General features: G+C 34.5%; 3 protein-coding genes across 11 annotated transcripts in view; 2 read left to right on the top strand and 1 right to left on the bottom strand.

Moving 5' to 3' along the window:
* Window positions 1-1,256: 1,256 nt before the first annotated feature.
* Window positions 1,257-3,168, top strand: LOC101892135 (threonylcarbamoyladenosine tRNA methylthiotransferase). The gene has a single exon (XM_005175957.4). The coding sequence runs from the start codon at window positions 1,358-1,360 to the stop codon at window positions 2,990-2,992; it is 1,635 nt and encodes a 544-aa protein (XP_005176014.1). The 5' UTR covers window positions 1,257-1,357; the 3' UTR covers window positions 2,993-3,168.
* A 2,339-nt stretch (window positions 3,169-5,507) lies between these two features.
* On the top strand, window positions 5,508-11,242 carry LOC101891962 (cullin-4A). Its single transcript, XM_005175956.4, has 12 exons — window positions 5,508-5,885; window positions 5,947-6,546; window positions 7,035-7,273; window positions 7,344-7,468; window positions 7,540-7,875; window positions 8,193-8,572; window positions 8,632-8,768; window positions 8,833-9,222; window positions 9,289-9,396; window positions 9,607-9,777; window positions 9,839-9,991; window positions 10,736-11,242. Exons 2-12 carry the CDS (start codon window positions 6,138-6,140, stop codon window positions 10,829-10,831), a joined length of 2,544 nt encoding a protein of 847 aa, XP_005176013.1. The 5' UTR covers window positions 5,508-5,885; window positions 5,947-6,137; the 3' UTR covers window positions 10,832-11,242.
* A 4,660-nt stretch (window positions 11,243-15,902) lies between these two features.
* The window catches only part of LOC101891682 (activin receptor type-1), a 174,920-nt gene continuing 171,331 nt past the window's right edge, over window positions 15,903-19,491 (bottom strand). For 3 of the 9 annotated variants that reach the window (XM_059127792.1, XM_059127784.1, XM_059127791.1), the window contains exons 3-10: window positions 19,366-19,401; window positions 19,080-19,155; window positions 18,791-19,010; window positions 18,504-18,727; window positions 18,227-18,441; window positions 17,691-18,170; window positions 17,280-17,505; window positions 15,903-17,209 (exon numbers count right to left, since the gene is read on the bottom strand). In XM_059127792.1, the coding sequence (XP_058983775.1) occupies window positions 17,060-17,209; window positions 17,280-17,505; window positions 17,691-18,170; window positions 18,227-18,441; window positions 18,504-18,727; window positions 18,791-19,010; window positions 19,080-19,155; window positions 19,366-19,401 (1,627 nt within the window). In that variant the 3' untranslated portion in view covers window positions 15,903-17,059. Of the gene's footprint in view, window positions 17,210-17,279; window positions 17,506-17,690; window positions 18,171-18,226; window positions 18,442-18,503; window positions 19,011-19,079; window positions 19,156-19,365; window positions 19,402-19,491 lie in introns of all 9 variants that reach the window. The other 6 variants (XM_059127788.1, XM_059127789.1, XM_059127785.1 and 3 more) reach the window with 6 other exon arrangements.

The following is a 19,491-nucleotide window of genomic DNA, read 5'->3' as shown; positions in this document are numbered from 1 at the left end:
AATTTTTCAATTTCAAAATTGGTTTGACAGTTCATATATCCCATGTGATTGAGAAGAGAAAACCAACCGAACGGTTAGGCTGTTGATTCAATTCTAATTTTATTTCTAAAATATGTTCCTTACGTACTACTGAAACTAATCTAACTTAACCTAGTCGCAGCCACACAACTGTTCTTATCTATTCTAATACTGAATGGAGAACATTGCAGGGCTGCTTGACATCTCATTCAAGTGGTCTTGTGCATCTACTGAGCGCATCGATATCTGTGCGTGTGGGTCATAACCTTTATTATCTCACACATTATCGTTTGCGTCAGCGCACAAGATCACTGAATACTTCACATGTGATATTTTATGGCGGCTGGGAAATATTTAATTTTAGAATATTTATTGTTTATTGCTAGATTTTCCCAGCGCCTCAACCGCACTCAAAAGTATGTACAAAGTATTTTGTACACCATGGTAGAAGAATATAGGTAGACGCATCGACACAGCTGCTGGGACAATGAACTGTCAAACCAATTTTAGAATTGAAAATGTTGGATGAAAAATTATTTAAATTAGTAAAAATTGTTGAAAAACGCGAATTATAACAACCCCCGAATGACGTCGTATAAGAAAACGTATAAAAATCGTCTTATATTTGAAAGAACATTTAAAATATTTTGACATATCAATGTTCCCAAGCGTTGATGAAGAGAAGGTAGGTCAACTTTGAAAAAATTGCAAGTATAGAGGTCTACCTGTTTGGCTTGTAATGCCAGAATTACTACCAAAACAATAAAAAAGCAAACAACTTGTTGCATTGCTTTTGAATAAATAATTTAAAACCGCGAAAACTGAATGAATGGTCAAAATTTCTTTTCAATATCATGTACTATATATCTCTTATGGTTTATTTCGCGACAAAAACTGTAGATTTTGTCGATGCATTCGTTGCAATAAGCATTTTGAAAACACCCGAATTTGAATATTTTCTGAACATTTGTTTATTATTGAAAAGAAGACACACACATAAGCAAATGAAGTTGACATATTAAGCCAGAAAAATAAAAAAATTTAAATCATATGGTAGTTCTGCCCTACCTTGAATTCATTGTACCATGCATCTACCTGTATTTTTCTACCATGATATTTCCAGCAGCTGTGTCGATGCATTGTATTCTATTCTAAGAATGGAAGATTCTTGTAAGTAAGGAAACCATGCTAATGTATTTTGACAACAACAATTTTGCTGGGTGAACAAGAGATAAATCGATTTACAGATCCCTATCCAACGTGCACCACAGTCGAGTAATTTGTTTGATTTCGATAGAATTTTAGTTTAATTTTAATTAATTTAAATAAATTCTTCCAAATGGTTTTCATGGAAGAAAACGATATAGCTGATATAGAAGATCTTATATCTTCCGAAGATATTAAACCCAAAGAAAGATATCGAAATAAGAAAAATGTTACTGTAAGACCAAAGAAGGCTGTGAATGGAAACGTTGCAAATGCCACCACAGAACCTGAGGCAAAGAAGATTTATGAAAGCGTAATTCCGGGGACACAAAAAATATACGTGAAAACATGGGGTTGCTCTCACAACAGTTCCGACACAGAATATATGATGGGACAGTTATCCGCATACGGTTATCAGTTGACTGAACAAAAGGATAACGCTGATCTGTGGTTACTCAACAGTTGCACGGTTAAAAATCCCTCAGAAGATACCTTTCGTAATGAAATCGAGCATGGAATGTCTACGGGGAAACATGTGGTTGTGGCTGGATGTGTTCCCCAAGGTGCTCCGAAATCTTCGTATTTGAAAGGACTGTCAGTCATTGGTGTGCAACAAATTGATCGAGTGGTAGAGGTTGTGGAAGAGACTTTAAAGGGACATACTGTGCGTTTACTACAGAGTAAGAAGGAAGATGGCCATAGAGTTGCTGGGGCAAAACTGGCGCTACCAAAAATACGAAAGAATCCATTGATTGAAATTATTGCCATCAACACTGGTTGTCTTAATCAGTGCACGTATTGCAAGACAAAACATGCTAGAGGTGATTTGGCAAGTTATGCTCCGGAGGAGATTGTGGCTCGTGCAAAACAGGCCTTTGAGGAAGGATGCTGTGAAATATGGCTAACTTCAGAGGACACAGGGGCATATGGAAGAGATATAGGAACATCTTTACCTGAGCTGCTGTGGAAACTTGTCGAAGTAATACCGGAGAATTGTATGCTTCGCGTTGGTATGACAAACCCTCCTTATATCTTGGAACATTTGGAAGAAATGTCAAAAATTCTAAAACATCCGAGGGTGTATGCTTTCTTGCATGTTCCTGTACAAAGTGGCAGTGATGCAGTCTTAGGGGATATGAAACGTGAATATTGTCGGAGTGATTTCGAGCACGTGGTGGACTTTTTACGTGAACGGGTCGAGGGGTTGACTATAGCAACGGATATTATTTGCGGGTTTCCCACCGAAACAGAGGAGGACTTTGAGGACACAATGAAAATGTGCAAAAAGTATGAATTCCCCAGTCTTTTCATCAATCAATTTTTCCCCAGACCCGGAACTCCGGCAGCAAGGATGACCAGAATCCCAGCTGATCAGGTGAAAAAGCGCACAAAGCGTCTGACTGACCTCTTCAATAGTTATTACCCCTACGCTGGCCGAGAGGGACAAGTTTATAAAGTTCTTGTTACTGAGGTATCGCATGACAACTTACATTACGTGGGCCATAACAAGAGCTACGAGCAAATCCTGTTACCAATGCGCAAAAATCTCTTGGGCAGTTGTGTTAATGTGCGCATTACGAGTACAACAAAGTTTAGCATGATGGGTGAAATCATCGATGACGAAGATGAGTGGAAGAAGTGTAGCCTTCCAGTCAAGCAGCAGCAGCAGTCCTCCGTCCAATCTCAGAAGTCACACAGTAAAATGTTAATTGCATTAATATTGGGACTGCTGGCGTTTATAATACAATGGCTTTGGAGACATTTTTAAGTGAAACTAACGAAATGTGTGGGAGAAGGAATAGATTTACTTTAATTTTACTGTTTTAGCGTTTGTTACCTTTCTCTCAGACGAAAAATTTGTTTATGAATTAAAGTTTTTAAGCTACCATTTTCTTGGTAACCAATAAATAAATTGTACAGAAATAGTAAGATCTGTTTCGTAAATGATTTTTGTTTTTGTCAGCGGACTTGACTAATATTTACTTAAAGTTTTATACCATCTGATTGCTCTAGTCTGTAATATTCCCCCATGGCCTAACTTCATATTACTCCCAATTACAGAGAACAATGTTACTCAAAACGAAACTGACAGATTTTTTATATTTGCTGATCGCTACCAATATCCCGACGAAGGGAGTTTTAAAATAAATATTAAAAAATTAAAGTGTTGTATAAATATTAAAAAATTAAAGTGTTGTGTTTGCATATGTTGATTGTTGGAAGTTGCAATTTGCTGATACATGATGTGATATAAAAATATTTTCAAACTCAATATATTAGTTAATTATGGCTACACGAAAACATGTGCAAGTGATATAATAAATTTCATATTATTCGAAAAAGTTGCACGTAAGGAGGTCTACCTGTATTGGTTGTAATGTCAGAATTGCTATCAAAACAAATGCAACTTTTTGCATTGATTTTGAATGAATAATAAAAAAACGCGAAAACTATCATTCAGTTCATTCATTCATTCATACTTTCTTTTTAAAATCAAGTTCTACAGATATGTGCAATTTTATTTCGCTAAAAAAAATTGAAATATGCATTTTGAAATCAACCGAATTTGAATATTTGTTTAACAATTTCCATGGTACAAGGAAATAAAGATAACCTCATTTCAAATTAGCATTCCCATCTCTGCATTTTCTGTAATTTACCTTGTCAAATTTTAAGGCATAAAATACAGTTCCCATCTCTGTTTTTGTGTGTATACAATAGCTTTATGAATATAGATTTTGACAATGAGATGTTGTCAAATGTATGTAAACGTATGATTACATGACTTTACCTTCTTAGTTCTAGCATGACAATTTTCATAAATTGAAAACAATACACACCATGGTAGGAAAATACAGGTAGACGCATCAATGCTTGGGAACATTGGTATGTCAATAATTTTAAATGTTTTTCAAATATAAGCATATTTTTTATATTTTCTTATACAACGTCATTCAGAGGTTATTATAATTCACGTCTTTTAAACATTTTTTACAAATTTAAAAATTTTTTCATAATTCGAAAATTGGTTTGACAGTTCATTGTCCCAGCAGCTGTGCCGATGCGACTACCTGTATTCATATGGTAGTTTTGTCCTGCCTTGATTTGATTTCATTGTACCATGATAGCATCGGAATCCTTACATTTTTGGATATATGAGGCTATCCCATAACCAGAACACCCATTGAATGGAAATTCGTCCAACAAGAGATTCTCTGCAGGGAGGAAGTTTATTTCTGGTATGGAAATCGATGTTAGTACATTTAAGCAAGGTGGTTTTATAAGGTGTCACGAGGCCAGTTGCAAAAGAAGGTATTCTTTTGCTGTCAATTTTTTTTGTTTTTTGATAAAAAGACATAATAAAAATTAAATTAGGTCTCAATTCGCCTCCTCTGCGACTTTATTAAATTGGACTTGTATTTATGATTGGAAATTTAGTCTAAGAACTTTAATTAGTTGAATTAAATTGGATTTTTTTGCATTTGCCGTTTCAAATATATTTGGTTATGTAATTATTTGAAAATGGTAGATAATTTCCAAATATGAAAAGGATGCTACTACCAATTGGCGAATGAGGCTACATTTTTTAATCAATTTTTTAATAATTTTAGACGCTTAAATTGTAGAAGAATACAGGTAGTGGCACAGACACAGCTGCAATGAACTATTAAACCAATTTAGTAATAAAAACTATTCAAATTAGTTACAATTGTTGAAAAATGCATATCACAGCAACCTCCCATTGGCGTCGTAAAAGAAAACATAAAAATATACTTATTTTTGAAAACAAATTTTAATGTTTTTGACATATCAATGCTCTCAAGTTGATGCTGGACGTTGACGTATTTTTCTACCATGGATGTTTCCAAAGAACCATGGTAGAAGAATATAGGTAGACGCGTATACACAGCTGCTGGGAAAATGAACTGTCAAACCAATTTTAGAATTGAAAATGTTGAATGAAAACTTATTTAAATTTGTAAAAATTATTGAAAAACGCGAATTATAATAGCCTCCGAATGACGTAGTATAACAAAACATATAAAATTCTACTTATATTTGAAAAAACATTTAAATTTTTTTGACATACAATGTTCCCAAGCATTGATGCATCTACCTGTATTCTTCTGCCATGCAAAGAACATAATCATATATTTGAACAAATTACTCGGTGTAAATGTAAGACAATGTTTTGTATCCTCGATTTATCGCACACATTGCAAATGTAATATGTCATGCCTGTTTTTTTCACTGAACATGCCCAACCTGAAAACACACTACAAACGAGACGAATGTCAACAAACATTTTTGCAATTCTCAGAGAATTTCAATTTATGAAGAAGAAGCAGCGGAAAATTTATCAAACGTCCAGAAAGAAATTCCATTATTGTTTTTTAATTTTGCACTATTTCAAAATAAAAACAAGAAATTATCGACTTAAAGACATACACGGTGGTGCCTCGATTTACATCGGGCAAATGTAACTCGGAATAAGAAGATACAAGAGTTGAAAAGACAAAGAAGAAAGATCATCCTTCAAGAATACCACTCTCGATTCGATTTAGGTGATTTTGTGGTAGTGACCAAGTGACCAAACGTTGAAGAAATTCTTCTATTGCGGCATTATAGCAAAACATTGATTGCGACCAGATTTTGTAAAGGTAAGTGCAGACTGTGACAAAGATGCAAATACAACAAACTATATGTCATTTGTGTTTTCAGGATATCCTTGATCTCTGGAACGAGATACATTTAGTTCGTCCAGCGTGGTGACGTTGGCTGGTGTTTAACCATACATTTCCCGAAAAACTATTTACGCTAGTGTGGTTTTCTTGCTACGGACAGAGAAAAAAAATACGTCGTTACGAAAGCGTTGACTGCGCTGTACCAAGCGTATCATACAGCGGCAAGCTATGAGCGCCTCGAAAAAATATAAATCGGAAATAGCAACAGAGATTTTACATCAGCAGGATACTGAGAATATAAATAACTGTTTTCGTAAAGCAACCGATTTATTTGGCCCATCGACTTCGGCAGCAGCGGCGGCAGCAGCATCATCATCACCTTCGGTTAGTGGCCGTATTGCCTTGGGACAGAGCACAAATATGCAACGTTCCGGCAATAGTTCAAACGTAAATAGCTCCAATAATGGAGCTATTGGTACCAACGGGGAACGTCGTGCCAATTTTTCCATGTTGGATGCGGCCCATATAAACGATCATCGTTCGTCAACAACTACCTCAGCATATTTCAATAAATTGGGAGCCCATAATACGACAAAGCCGGGCGATGTAAAAAAAATTGTTATAAAAAATTTTAAAGGTATGTATGAATACGAAGGTTATGTGTATTTCGCCACCAAGGTTGGCCGGAAGTAGTTTAGGTGGTAATTTAATTGGGTGTACAATATGTAAGGTATATTTAATATTGCTCTATGATTTACCCGATGTTATTGACTTATATATACAAAATCAGTCAATTATTTTGTTTTGTAATTCCTTAAATAATTCGATTTACAATTCTATGATCATCGGTCCATGTATTTACATGGTCAAGGACATTTCGTTATTCAATTGGGATTGAAATATGATTTTCTCAATTTCTGGTCCAAAAACGAATCGCGTTGATGTCGAGGCAATTTGATTGAGATTTTCATATGGGATTAACTTTTTATGTTGCAAAAATAATCACAAGATGTTCATATATTCCAAATAGGTTTGTAGGAAATCACATGATGGACTAAGTTCACAAAGTTTTTATTTTTTTTTCTTTTTTTTTGAAAAACTGTAGTAATTGCTTTCTTATTTCAGTTAAACCCACACTGCCCGAAAACTACTCGGAGAAAACATGTCAGAAACTAGAAGAAGCTGTTGTGGCCATTCAGTTGTCAAGGCCTATTAAATATTCTCTGGAAGAACTTTACCAGGCGGTAGAAAATATGTGTAGTCATAAAATGGATGCTCAACTCTATACAAAATTAAAAGATTTGACCGAGGCCCATGTTAAACGTAATGTAGAGACGTTTACCGGTGGTAGTATGGATAAATTGGTAAATATGTTTTCAATTATATTTGTGATTTTTTTTTCTAATTTCAACATTCTTTTTATGATCATTGCAGGTTTTCTTAAAGAAAATCAATGATTGGTGGTTGTCATATTGCCAACAAATGATTATGATGCGTAGCATATTTCTATATTTAGATCGTACATATGTTTTACAAAATCCAACTGTACAGTCTATATGGTAATGGAAGCACAGTTTTTAACTCTACAATTTTCAAATGACTAAATTGACTTTGTTTTGCATGCTTTTAGGGACATGGGTTTGGACTTGTTTCGCACCCACATAGCCCTCAATAGCCTGGTACAAAAACGTACCGTTGAAGGTTTGCTAATGCTCATTGAAAAGGAACGCAATGGTGATGCTGTAGATCGTGGCTTATTAAAAAGTCTTATACGCATGCTATGCGATTTACAAATCTATATAAGCGCCTTTGAGGAGAAATTCTTAATAGCCACTAGACAATTGTATCAGGCCGAGGGTCAACGAAAAATGCAGGAACTGGATGTACCCGAATATCTGCAACATGTCGATAAACGTTTGGCCGAAGAAAATGAACGTTTGCTACACTATTTGGATTCGGGGACCAAGTAGGTTTTGTAAAATAAAATAAATAAACTTATGACTTGTTTCTCTTTGACGGTACATATTTGAACTCGAAGAAAAGCACACATTCCTTGTATTTTTTTTATATTTTGATTTTTATTTAATTTAAAATTTCTCCTAGAATTAGTGTTTTTTTTAGTACACTTTTTATCGTCAAAGTGAAACAGTCCCATAATAGAGTAGTTAGAACAAAACCAAATTTGATTGGGTGTTGAAATTAGTCCAATCAAATTTATAGAATCAGCCCATAAGTTATTGTCCTTACAAAGAACATTTGTTTTTAATCCATTTTTTCTTTTAGACACCCTCTAATATATACCGTTGAAAAGGAACTACTTGCCGAACATTTAACGCAAATCTTGCAAAAAGGTTTAGACACCCTCATGGAGGAACACAGACTGAATGATTTAACACTATTATATAGTTTATTAAGTCGCGTCAAAAATGGCACAGCCGAATTATGTGGCAATTTTAATGGTTATATCAAGAAAAAAGGTCGCACCATTGTCATTGATCCGGAAAAGGATAAGAATATGGTGCAGGACTTATTGGATTTCAAAGATAAAATGGATGTGATTGTGCGCACATGTTTCGAACGTAATGAGAAATTTACAAATTCATTGCGTGAGGCGTTTGAATTCTTTATCAATCAACGAGCCAACAAACCTGCTGAATTGATTGGTATGCTTGCGATGCTATATAAATGCATTCCTTTCTTATATCTTATCATTTCTAATTAGCCAAATATGTTGACATGAAGTTACGTGCCGGCAACAAGGAAGCCACCGAAGAAGAATTGGAACAAATTTTAGACAAAATAATGGTCTTGTTCCGTTTTATACATGGCAAGGATGTCTTTGAGGCATTCTACAAGAAGGTAACAACTTTCCTTTTAGATAATTGACATTTTTTTTATTCATATTCTTGTTAACTTTATGAAGGATCTATCGAAACGTTTGCTAATGAGCAAATCAGCCTCGGTGGATGCGGAGAAAAGTATGCTGTCCAAACTCAAACAAGAATGTGGTGGTGGTTTTACATCGAAGCTGGAAGGCATGTTCAAGGATATGGAATTAAGTCGTGATATAAATATTGCCTTCAAACAATATGTGGCCAATATGGAGGGCGAATTTACCAACATTGATTTAACCGTTAATATTTTAACAATGGGCTATTGGCCCACATATCCCCTGACCGAGGTGAATATGCCACCTCAGTTGGTGAATCCGCAACAGGTATTCAATAAATTCTATCTGGCCAAACACAGTGGACGAAAACTACAATGGCAACCCACATTAGGCCATTGTGTACTCAAAGCAAGATTCGATGCAGTAAGTTGTGCAACCAATTAACCAACCAAATGCTTTCTTAATATTCGCTCTCTTTTTTTTAATCAGGGGCCCAAAGAGCTGATGGTATCTTTGTTTCAAGCACTGGTTTTGTTATTGTTCAACGATAGGGACACTCTTTCGTATGAAGAAATTTTGGCAGCCACAAATATTGAGGTAAGGGAGTACCATTAGATTTGAGGTTATATAGAAGGAGATTTTAGGACTTCTGGGACTTCTTTATGTGAATAAAACTTTCATAGTTATTTCATAAAGTGTGTTGAAAAGAGAAAAGAAGTCTCGCTTTTCTGTGTGTTTCCTTTCCTGACCTACATATATTTTGTGTTGCAACTTAAATTTATGTGTTATATATTCCCCCATATCTAGAGTGGTGAATTACGGCGCATATTACAATCGTTGGCCTGTGGTCGTGCTCGTGTCATAACAAAGGAACCAAAAGGCCGTGAAGTCGAAGATAAGGATCAGTTCCATTATAATAATGAATTTGTCAACAAATTATTCCGCATCAAAATCAATCAAATTCAAATGAAAGAGACGGTTAGTTAACATTCAAATGCATTCACAATCGTACGATCATTAATCTCATCTCCATTTACAGACGGAAGAGCAAAAAGCTACCGAGGAAAGAGTATTCCAAGATCGCCAGTATCAAATTGATGCAGCTATAGTTCGAATTATGAAAATGCGTAAAACTTTGTCACATAATCTGCTTATTACGGAACTGTTTAATCAGTTAACGTTTCCTGTTAAGGTAGGTCATATATTTTTGCAATTGCCTTGGTCTGCTTATTGGAGATGGAAGTGTCATTGGATTAGATGTAGATTTAGGTTATATATCCAGGGTTAGATAAAAAAACTGCAACGAAGTCAAACGCCATAATTTTCGTTTTTTTAAAATTTTATTGAATGAAAGCAAAAAAATACCAAAGTGTCGATCACCTCAAGCAAGCGCTTGGCCGAGAATGGGCCAAAATACCGCAGAGCAACATTCGGGCAGCGTGTGACGGTTTCATTGGCCGTTTTAAGGCCATAATTCGTGCCAAAGGTGACCAATTCGAACAAATCTAAACTTATTCTAAAATTTGATGCTATTTCCGACTTTTTTTGCTTTTATTCAATAAAATTAAAAAAATGTAAAAATTATGACGTTCGACATTGTTGCAGTTTTTTTTATCACACCCTGTAGGCGAGTTGTTGCTTCTGTTCCAATTGAAACAAGTTTTATAAAAATCTCCATTGACGACATGCGTAGGGCATTTCATTATTAATTCCTAGGAGAAAACTAATTTTGGAGGAAGTTATGTTTAGAAGACAGAAGATTTTTATGGAAATGCCTCATATGATTTTATTTTATTTTTTTTTAGTTATTTTCAATTAATACAGTTACCTAGCCCATAGGGCCATGGACGGTTCCAAAAAACTTCTATACATGACTACTCTAAAATGATCTATAATATTCTTTTAATCTTAATTTAAATTACTTTTCCCTTTACAGCCTGCTGATCTTAAAAAGCGAATTGAATCACTTATCGATCGCGACTACATGGAACGTGATAAGGATAATCAAAATCAATATAATTATGTGGCTTAAGTAAACGCAAATATATATATATTTTTGGGCGACATTTTCGTCGCCATCATTGTCCCCCTCAAAAACATAACAGGAAGCAACAACAACAACAACAAGAACAATTTTTGAATAACTTTCTCTAAACAATAACAGCAAAAAGTGAATGTAAACTACGAAATCTAGAAAGAAACAATACAAAATGTTAATTATTAAAAGAAAAGCAAAGCAAAACAAAACAAAAATTCAAAACGATCGAAAAATTGTATGTTCTGAAAATAAGACAAGAACAAGAAAGAAAGAACGAACGAAAGAAAAATACATACGGCTTTCATAAAATCCATTATTTTACTTCAATTGTTTATTCAAACCTCTAAGGAATTTTTCTATCCAAAGATTGCAAATAAATATTACGAAAACCATCTGTACACAAAATACTTTTTTTTTGCTGATTGACCTCAAAACAAAAACTTAGTTACTTATATTTCAGAACATACCTACCTTCATCTCACTCTTTACCTTTTTCCCCTCGAAACCTATTACCACTAAAACCACCCCCCAACCTCTTCCCCTCATTCCCTAGACCCACCCCTTACATTAATTGATTTAAATCATTTCTAAACAAAAAGAAAACAAACAAACCTAAAAAATTGATACATACATAGACCATAAATGAATGGAAAAAAATATTTAATATTTTGTTGTTAAATTTTATTTAATTTTCTTTAAATTGCAAAAAAGTAATCTAAGATAAATACTAAAAAAAGAACTAAAAAAAAACAAATCATAAGAAGCTGGCTGGCTAAAGACTTTCAAGACACGAGTATTTTATGTGTATGTCTGCTCGAACAAGAAGAAGAAAAACATCTCCAACAGAAATGGAAACATATGTTTTTTTTTTAATAAAAATATATAAAAATTTACAATTGATGAGCATTTTTTTTCTAAAGGTTATATGGACGTAATCTCCATATTGGAACATATATTGAGAGGAAACTAAGGTAAGTATCCTAAAGATTTAGAACTATATTTTTCTTAGGAACAACGAACGCACTGAAACAAGACCATATATTGGCTTTCATTCCAGGAGTTTATACTATTGTAAAATATTAATTAGAAATTAAAGCACGTTGATTAAATTTAAAAACACTAGACTTTAATGTAAGAGAAAAAAGCGAAAAATTAAGGGAACGCTACGGGTCTCTCACAATATCGAGTTCCTAATATTATAAGGTTTTTTTATTCATCCCAAAACACAAACATTTATTCTTTCCGAGGGATGTGGAATGACTTGACCTTAAGAAAATCGTTGACTTAATTCTCATATTATGAGAGTTATAGTAATTCAAAATTCTGACCTGTTGTGGAAAGAGTGCCAGAAAGAGTGATCCGTCCCTCATATCAGATCTACAGGGTGAAATAAAAAAGCTGTAACAAAAAGCTCGATCATATTCAGCAATTATTTTGAAGCCACGGTCGATTAATACGATCGGCTGTTATGGCGGCCCACACCATCACCATGGCCGGCGCTTGAGCTCTGGTGGTCAACCGAAGGTGCACATGTTCAGCTGAACTTTTTGGCGAGTAAACACGATAATTTTGTTTGTTTACAAACTGCTGGACAACGAATGTTTTCTCATCGGAGAAAACGAAATTCGGCAGTTCACCACTTTCGGCCAAGCGAAGCAACTCTTTAGCTTATTTGAGTCTATTTTCTTTCTGTTGCGGTGTAAGTTCTTGCACTTTTTGCAAATTTCAATGGCTTTACCCCGAGCTCATGTTTCAATATTTGCCGAATGGAACATTGCGATATGTTCAGCTCACGAGCCATTTTCGGCCACTGCGACGCGGGTTTCGATCAAGTCGCTTCTTTTGTTTCCGAACCATTACTGCTGATTTTGCTGTTTTTTTCCGTCCACCTCCTACCATTATCACGGTAACGAGCGATGGTACGAGATACATAAGATTTATTCACATTCAAATGCTGGAGTAATATAAAGAAATCAGACTATCACGCTTGAATTCCATCACAATAACTTTTTTCTGGAAAAATTCTCACCAAAATGCTTTTGTGCGCTTGTAAACAATATAATGAGCTGTAACTGGAATAATTTTAACAGCTGTCGGACGAGTGGCTTGGAAATGACAGCAGCCTGAAGTTGGTTGGAGTTTTTTCATCTTACCATGTAGATATGAGCTATAATATAGCTCTACAAACAATAGTCTAAGAGCTTTATATAGCACGATCTAGGCTCCCAATCGACCAGTCCCGAATGTGAAATAAATTGTTCACCGAACTCGCCTCCCAATAAATCAGAGTGTAAACCAGTAAGGAAAAGTCAAAAGTTGGACAGGACCGACTATATGATACCCTACACCGCTATGCATATTTAGTAATAAAATAATTTTACCTATAAACATTTGGTTCTAGAGCAGTTATAGTTTGGTTTCAGAGGGAACTAATATATGGAGGCATATCCAATTCAGAATCGATTTTCACTACAGACATTTTAATCTTTTATACCAAATAACATTGCTATAGAGTGCATGATATCACTTCTTACTCACTTAGCCGATACATACCATAAAATATCTGGTACCAAATATCATTGTTGTCGAATGCATATTACGAATGTGAGGGACTCAAACATGAAGTCGGATGTAACATATATATGGGAACTATACCTGAACCGATTTTCAAATTTTATGTACTTGCTTCTGGACTGAATTCGGTCGGATGGCAAAAATCCAGGACTTTTAGACAGATATTGGCTATTTGGTGCACTATTAATTCGAAATCGGTTGAAGATATATGGGAGCTATATCCAAACCTGAACCGATCTTGACAACATTTGCCGAAGGTAATTCTGGGCTGCATCTGATATCAGGTACCAAATATCATTGTCGAATGCATATTACGAATGTGAGGGACTTAAACACCACATAGGATGTAAAATATATATGGGAGCTATAGCATTTTTTTCACTCCGAATCCGAATCTTCTTCAAATTTTATGTAATTGCTTAATACAGAATGTTGTCAGATTTACCAAAATTCTGGATTTTTGGACTGATTTTCGCCATTTGGTGCATAATTAACCCGAAATCAGTTGTAGATATATATGAGAGCTACATCCGAATCTGAAACGATCTTGATAAAATTTGGCAGAGGTAATTCTGGGCTGTATCTGATATAAGGTACCATATATCATTGTTGTCGAATGCATATTACGAATGCGATGGGCTTAAACCCCCACAACGGATGTAACCTATTTAAGGGAGCTATAGCTGTATCTGAACCGATTTTCTCTGATTTCGATGTACTTGCTTCTAGACTGTATTCTGTTGGATGTGCCAAAATTCAGGACATTTGTACTCATATTGGCCATTTGGTGCATAACTAACCGGTAATCGGTTGAAGATATATGAGAGCTATATCTAAATCTGATCACCAATTTCAATAGGGTTCGTCCTTGGGACCACTAGGGTATAACAAGTAATTTCACTCAACAATTGACATAATGTTATGTCCCGTCATCTGTTGTCGAATCTTTGAAAATATCGATATCCTGAGCGCCATCTACTCCTCAAATTTATACACGTCAAAAATGATGCCAAGTTTTTTCTATCTTTTATACGGTTCTGACATTGGATGTTTTCTACATTACATGAAATACATATGTTCTGTTCCAGAACCAGCAAGAATCTGTAAATTGTACTGCGATAACAGAAAAAAAAACAAAAATTTACTAAACTACATGTTTCGGCGCCCAACTGTGCGAAAAAAATAACACACACAGAATAGGAATATTCGTTAACTCGATAATTTGTACAAATTCTTGCTGGATGTTGTTCGTTACCCAATAGGTACTCTCAAATAATGTGAGTGGAATAAAAAATGCCATTGTGATTAAAAAACTCTCATATTGCCAATTTTTCTACCCTCCACCTTGGAAAGAAGGGTATATTAACTTTGTCATTCCATTTGTAACATCCCGAAATATTCGTCGTAAACCCCATAAAGTATATATATTCTTAATCAGCATAAAATTCTAAGTCGATTTAACGATGTCCGACTGTCTGTCTGTTGAAATCACGATACAGCCCACATTATTTGACGTAGAGCGTCAAAATTTAGCAGAATAATTTGTATTGTGTCTAGGATGATATGTCGGCCCACGCTTTGGTATAGCCCCTATATAACAGTACCACCCGATATTCGGTATTTGGATGAATTTTTGCCACATTTATTCACGGATATGTCTAAAAATTAGTATTTGTGGGTCATAATAGGTTCTAATATTTCCTTTAACCTAAAGTGGAGGGTATTAAAAGGGTATTTCGGCCCGTCCGAACTTAATGTTTTTTTACTTCAATTTTTTTGGTTTACGTTTACTTTACAATATGATGCTTTTTGATAAAAGAAAAATCGATTATCGCAGTAACAGTAAAAAACCAGCAAAAATTGGCCAAATTCAGGCTCATTGAAAAAAAAAACATATATATATATATAGCCAGCTGTTAGCTTTACCTTACCTTTTCATATGTCCTGTTTCGGGGCATCGGAAGTGGGTCCGCCCAGGCCAACGCTCAGCAGTCCTCTTTACACCTCATGTACTATTCTTCGGCTATAATGGTTACAAAATGAGGCTCCTAGCTTCATTTCCAGCGCACAATGGCCACCAAAATCTCCGGATACCAATATGTTGGACTATTGTGTCTGGAGTATTTCGGAAAGCAAGGTTGGCACTAAAAAATACCAAAGTGTCGATCACCTCAAGCTAGCGCTTCGCCGGAAATGATCCAAAATACCGCAGAGCAACATTCGGGCAGCGTGTGACGGTTTCATTTTCCGTATGAAGGCCATAATTCGTGCCAAAGGACCAATTCGAACAAATCTAAACTTGTTCTAAAATTTGATGCTATATGTCGGAAATAACATCAAATTCAATAAAAATTAAAAAAAATGTAAAAATCATGTTGTTTGACTTTGTTGCAGTTTTTTTTATCCCACTCTGTATTACCCAAATCTAAATTATAAAATATTTCAAATTCGATTAAAAAAAAAAAAAACAAATGAAACACATTTTGGCACATTATCTTATTAACTGATTACAACTACTGTATTTTATTATTAATAATAATTTCTTATCAAGTGGTATTACTTATCTTAAAAAAAATGTGTATATATATTATTTACTTTTTATATTAACACTAAATCGAAGTACACACTAATTTGTTTTCTTGTTGTTATTCTATTACTATTAACATTTATTTGTATTTTATTTCAGTTAAAAAAATTAAGTTGTATATTTCTTTGTACAGAATTTATGAATACATTGTTATTAGTAATGTCAATACGATTCTTTCTCTATATAAAATGTATCAAATATGTTTTTGTTTTTTTGGATGATATCATTAATTAATTCAATATGTTGCTAGTCAATACAATACATATTATTGTATAAAACTAAATATATATGTCTATTTATTGAATTGAAAATACAATGAAGAAAATAGTATGCAAAATGAAAATGCTGTGTTATTGATCACAAATCAATGAAAAATTGGATTTTGAAAATGGCACATGAAGACAGACAGTGTGAGGGGTAAGATAACAAATGTAAATATAAATGGAAGCATGAATAAAGCTGCGAAAATAATAATGACTATGGTATAAAATTAGTTAGGCTACATAGCTTAGTGTTAGGTTGTTATTATACATCATTGTTTGTTGTAAGGCATATAGTGTTTAAGCTTTAAAGTAAAGGCACTATTTCAAAATAGTATTTTATCTTATTTCAAATACATAGAAGGCTGGATTGGTTTTTGTTTAGTTCTCGGTGTAAGGCAAAATATTTAGATGAAACAAATAAAAATTTATGTATTTTCAAGAGATGTGGGTTCCTGCTTTTAGATAGGTACCAATCTATTCAAAGGACTTTGTTAATCAAGTCCCATAATTAGTATAATAACCTGATTATACATTTGCGTCGGTTTAGTTTTAATAACTTGTTCTTCTTACTTATACTTGTAATGCTATTGAGTGTAAACTATATAACAGTATAAAATATTGAATTATTACACTTGAAATATATGCAGTACCTTATGATAAAATTGCAATTTGTTTAGATCAGTTTGAAATTTTCTTTTTTTTAATTTCTATGTCTTAAACGACAAATTCTTTACAAACTGTCAACACTATATAGATTTAGATACAACTAATGTATAACTCTTGTTTTAATATATGCACCTAAACGCAAACTTCATCATAATCCAGACGCAATTTTTCATCTGCGGAAGCCAGTTTGCTAATAGTCTTTTTAATACGCAAAGCAGGTAGACGTACATTTGGATTTTGATGCCAGCATTCTTTCATTAATTTGGACATACCTGCCATAAGCTAAAATGGTATAAACATATATGCATTAACATTTATAATTTCTTTTACAAATTTGCAATTATTTATTTACCGGATCAGAGCTCCATCGATTTGGTATGGATGGTCGATAATTGTCCACACAAACAACTTTACGCATATCTTCAAAACTCGGATCTGATGGTACTACATCGTAGTAGGGTACTTTATATTCTTCAGCAATTCCACATGATATTGTACGTCGACATACCTCCCATATAACTAAGCCTAGCGCATAGATATCGGTGCGTCTTAAAGCCTCAAAATTGTACATATCAATGCTGGAAAAAGAAAAAACGGATGACAATTAAAAAATACGACAATAAGTTGTCTTTTTAGTTCTCCTCCGAGACGAGCTTAATGATCTACATGGTGCAGAAATTTGTCCGAAAACTTTACTGTGTCTCCGAAAAGACTGTGTGTGACTTTGTGCAATAGACGCTTTATCATCTGTATTTCGACCTACCTTTCATCCAAGACCTCTGGAGCCATATAACGTTTTGTACCAACTTTCGGATTATTACCAAAATCCAATTTGCCCGTAACATTTGAGTGCATAACAGCTAAGCCAAAATCAGCAATAACACATGTACCATTTGGTTTGACCAAAATATTTTTTGATTTTAAATCACGATGAGCCATGGCAGGTTTACCCTGTAAAACAAAAAGCAAAACATTAATGACATTTCTTATCAATGTACGCGAAGAGAAGAGTTCACTTACCTCTGTACCAAAAATTTCTGTATGCAAATGTACCAGACCATTAGCAATGGAAAGGCATATTAAAATCATATCACGATGACTTAAGGCATTACGGTTCAAATGATCGAACAGCGATCCATGGGGATAATAATGGGTCAATAGCCACAATTGTGTACAAGAATTACGCGATGTCATGTCGGAGCCAATGAAACCCAATATGTTTTCATGACGCAAAAGAACAGTGCTGAAATAAGAGTAATTTCAATAAAATGAATAACTACTGCCCCTTTGTTATCATACCTATAAATTTCAGTTTCACGTTTCCAGGATTCTTCGTCACGACTGAAGAAAATCTTGACAGCAATATTTTCACCATGCCAATGACCACGCCATACCTCTCCGTATTTGCCACGGCCGATACATTCCACCAAGGTAACCTGTTTAGCCAAAGTTCTTTGTATAAGCAACGGCATGCCGGATCCGGAACCAGATGTCACCGAATGTTGCAGATATTCCTAAAACACATACAAATTTAATTTAAAAAATAACATTTTATATAGGCTCCGGTTTGGTTTACCCTTAAGGTACTATCGCCAGCACTTGTGACACGTAGTAGTTCATCATTAACCAAATATGAATCGGGATCTTGTTTTGTACGTGAATACTCCAAACGTTTACGATGATTACGTCTTATGAAATAAATTGCAACATAGGCCAAAATTGATATAATCACAAAGGGTCCGAATATTGCAATTGACATTTTCAATATGTTGCTGCTATCGGCGTTTAAATGGGTTACTTCTGAAACAAAATGATATATTATTATTAGAGTATGCACGGTAAGCATTAGATCCATTCTCTTACCATCGGCTGGAGGTGGCAGTTCTGGAAAGTCGCCATCATTACAATAGTCTCCCGTACAACATTCCAGATTGATAAAGGTCTGGGTGTTACGTTTGCGCGGCCCCCCAAAATTATTACCCAAATTGTGATTACAATAGAGGGGTATTTGTTCGGGCGACATAATGCAGCCACGATTAACCCTCTCTTCGCCAAATGAATCACGTATACGCGACTTGTAGCACTGTAAATCAAAACGTTAGATAAGATAAGATAAAGCAATCGAAGCGTGTAAGAATATCATTTAACAAACCTGCATTGCATTCAGGCACATGTGGGAATGTTGGGTTGCATTGTGGCAGGGTGCATCGCATGATAGACATTTAAATCTGTAATGAATTGATACAAAAAAAGTTAAAAAATAAATGCCCACAAATCTCGAAGAGGATAACAAAATTAAATAAAAATCAACTCATAAGAATCAAAAGCACACCACAACAACACAAAAAAAAACACCACTTTTCAAAATCATAAACAAATCTTGGTGACCAATATGAAAAAAACAATGCATATGGTCAAACTGATTGAATGTGGGTTACCTTCTTTTCATGCGTCTTTTGGCTTTTGAATGTCTCCTATATAAGTTTAGTTTAGTTTTAAGCGTAGGTAGCAATTATAGGTTCATATGTAATTCGGAAAAAGGGGAAATATAGTAATAAGAAAAA

This window comes from Musca domestica, unplaced genomic scaffold (assembly GCF_030504385.1).
Source record: "Musca domestica strain aabys unplaced genomic scaffold, Musca_domestica.polishedcontigs.V.1.1 48, whole genome shotgun sequence".
Classification (NCBI taxonomy): domain Eukaryota; kingdom Metazoa; phylum Arthropoda; class Insecta; order Diptera; family Muscidae; genus Musca; species Musca domestica.
This window is presented reverse-complemented; position numbering and strand designations above follow the sequence as displayed.

What these genes read in the sequence shown, in the direction of transcription:
- LOC101892135 (XM_005175957.4), top strand. Translation starts at nt 1,358, where the DNA reads ATGGTTTTCATGGAAGAAAACGATATAGCTGATATAGAAGATCTTATA.
- LOC101891962 (XM_005175956.4), top strand. Translation starts at nt 6,138, where the DNA reads ATGAGCGCCTCGAAAAAATATAAATCGGAAATAGCAACAGAGATTTTA. An exon ending in TTGAGGCATTCTACAAGAAG is followed by an intron (nt 8,769 to 8,832) that starts GTAACAACTTTC and finishes AACTTTATGAAG; the next exon opens with GATCTATCGAAACGTTTGCT. An exon ending in AGTTAACGTTTCCTGTTAAG is followed by an intron (nt 9,992 to 10,735) that starts GTAGGTCATATA and finishes TTCCCTTTACAG; the next exon opens with CCTGCTGATCTTAAAAAGCG.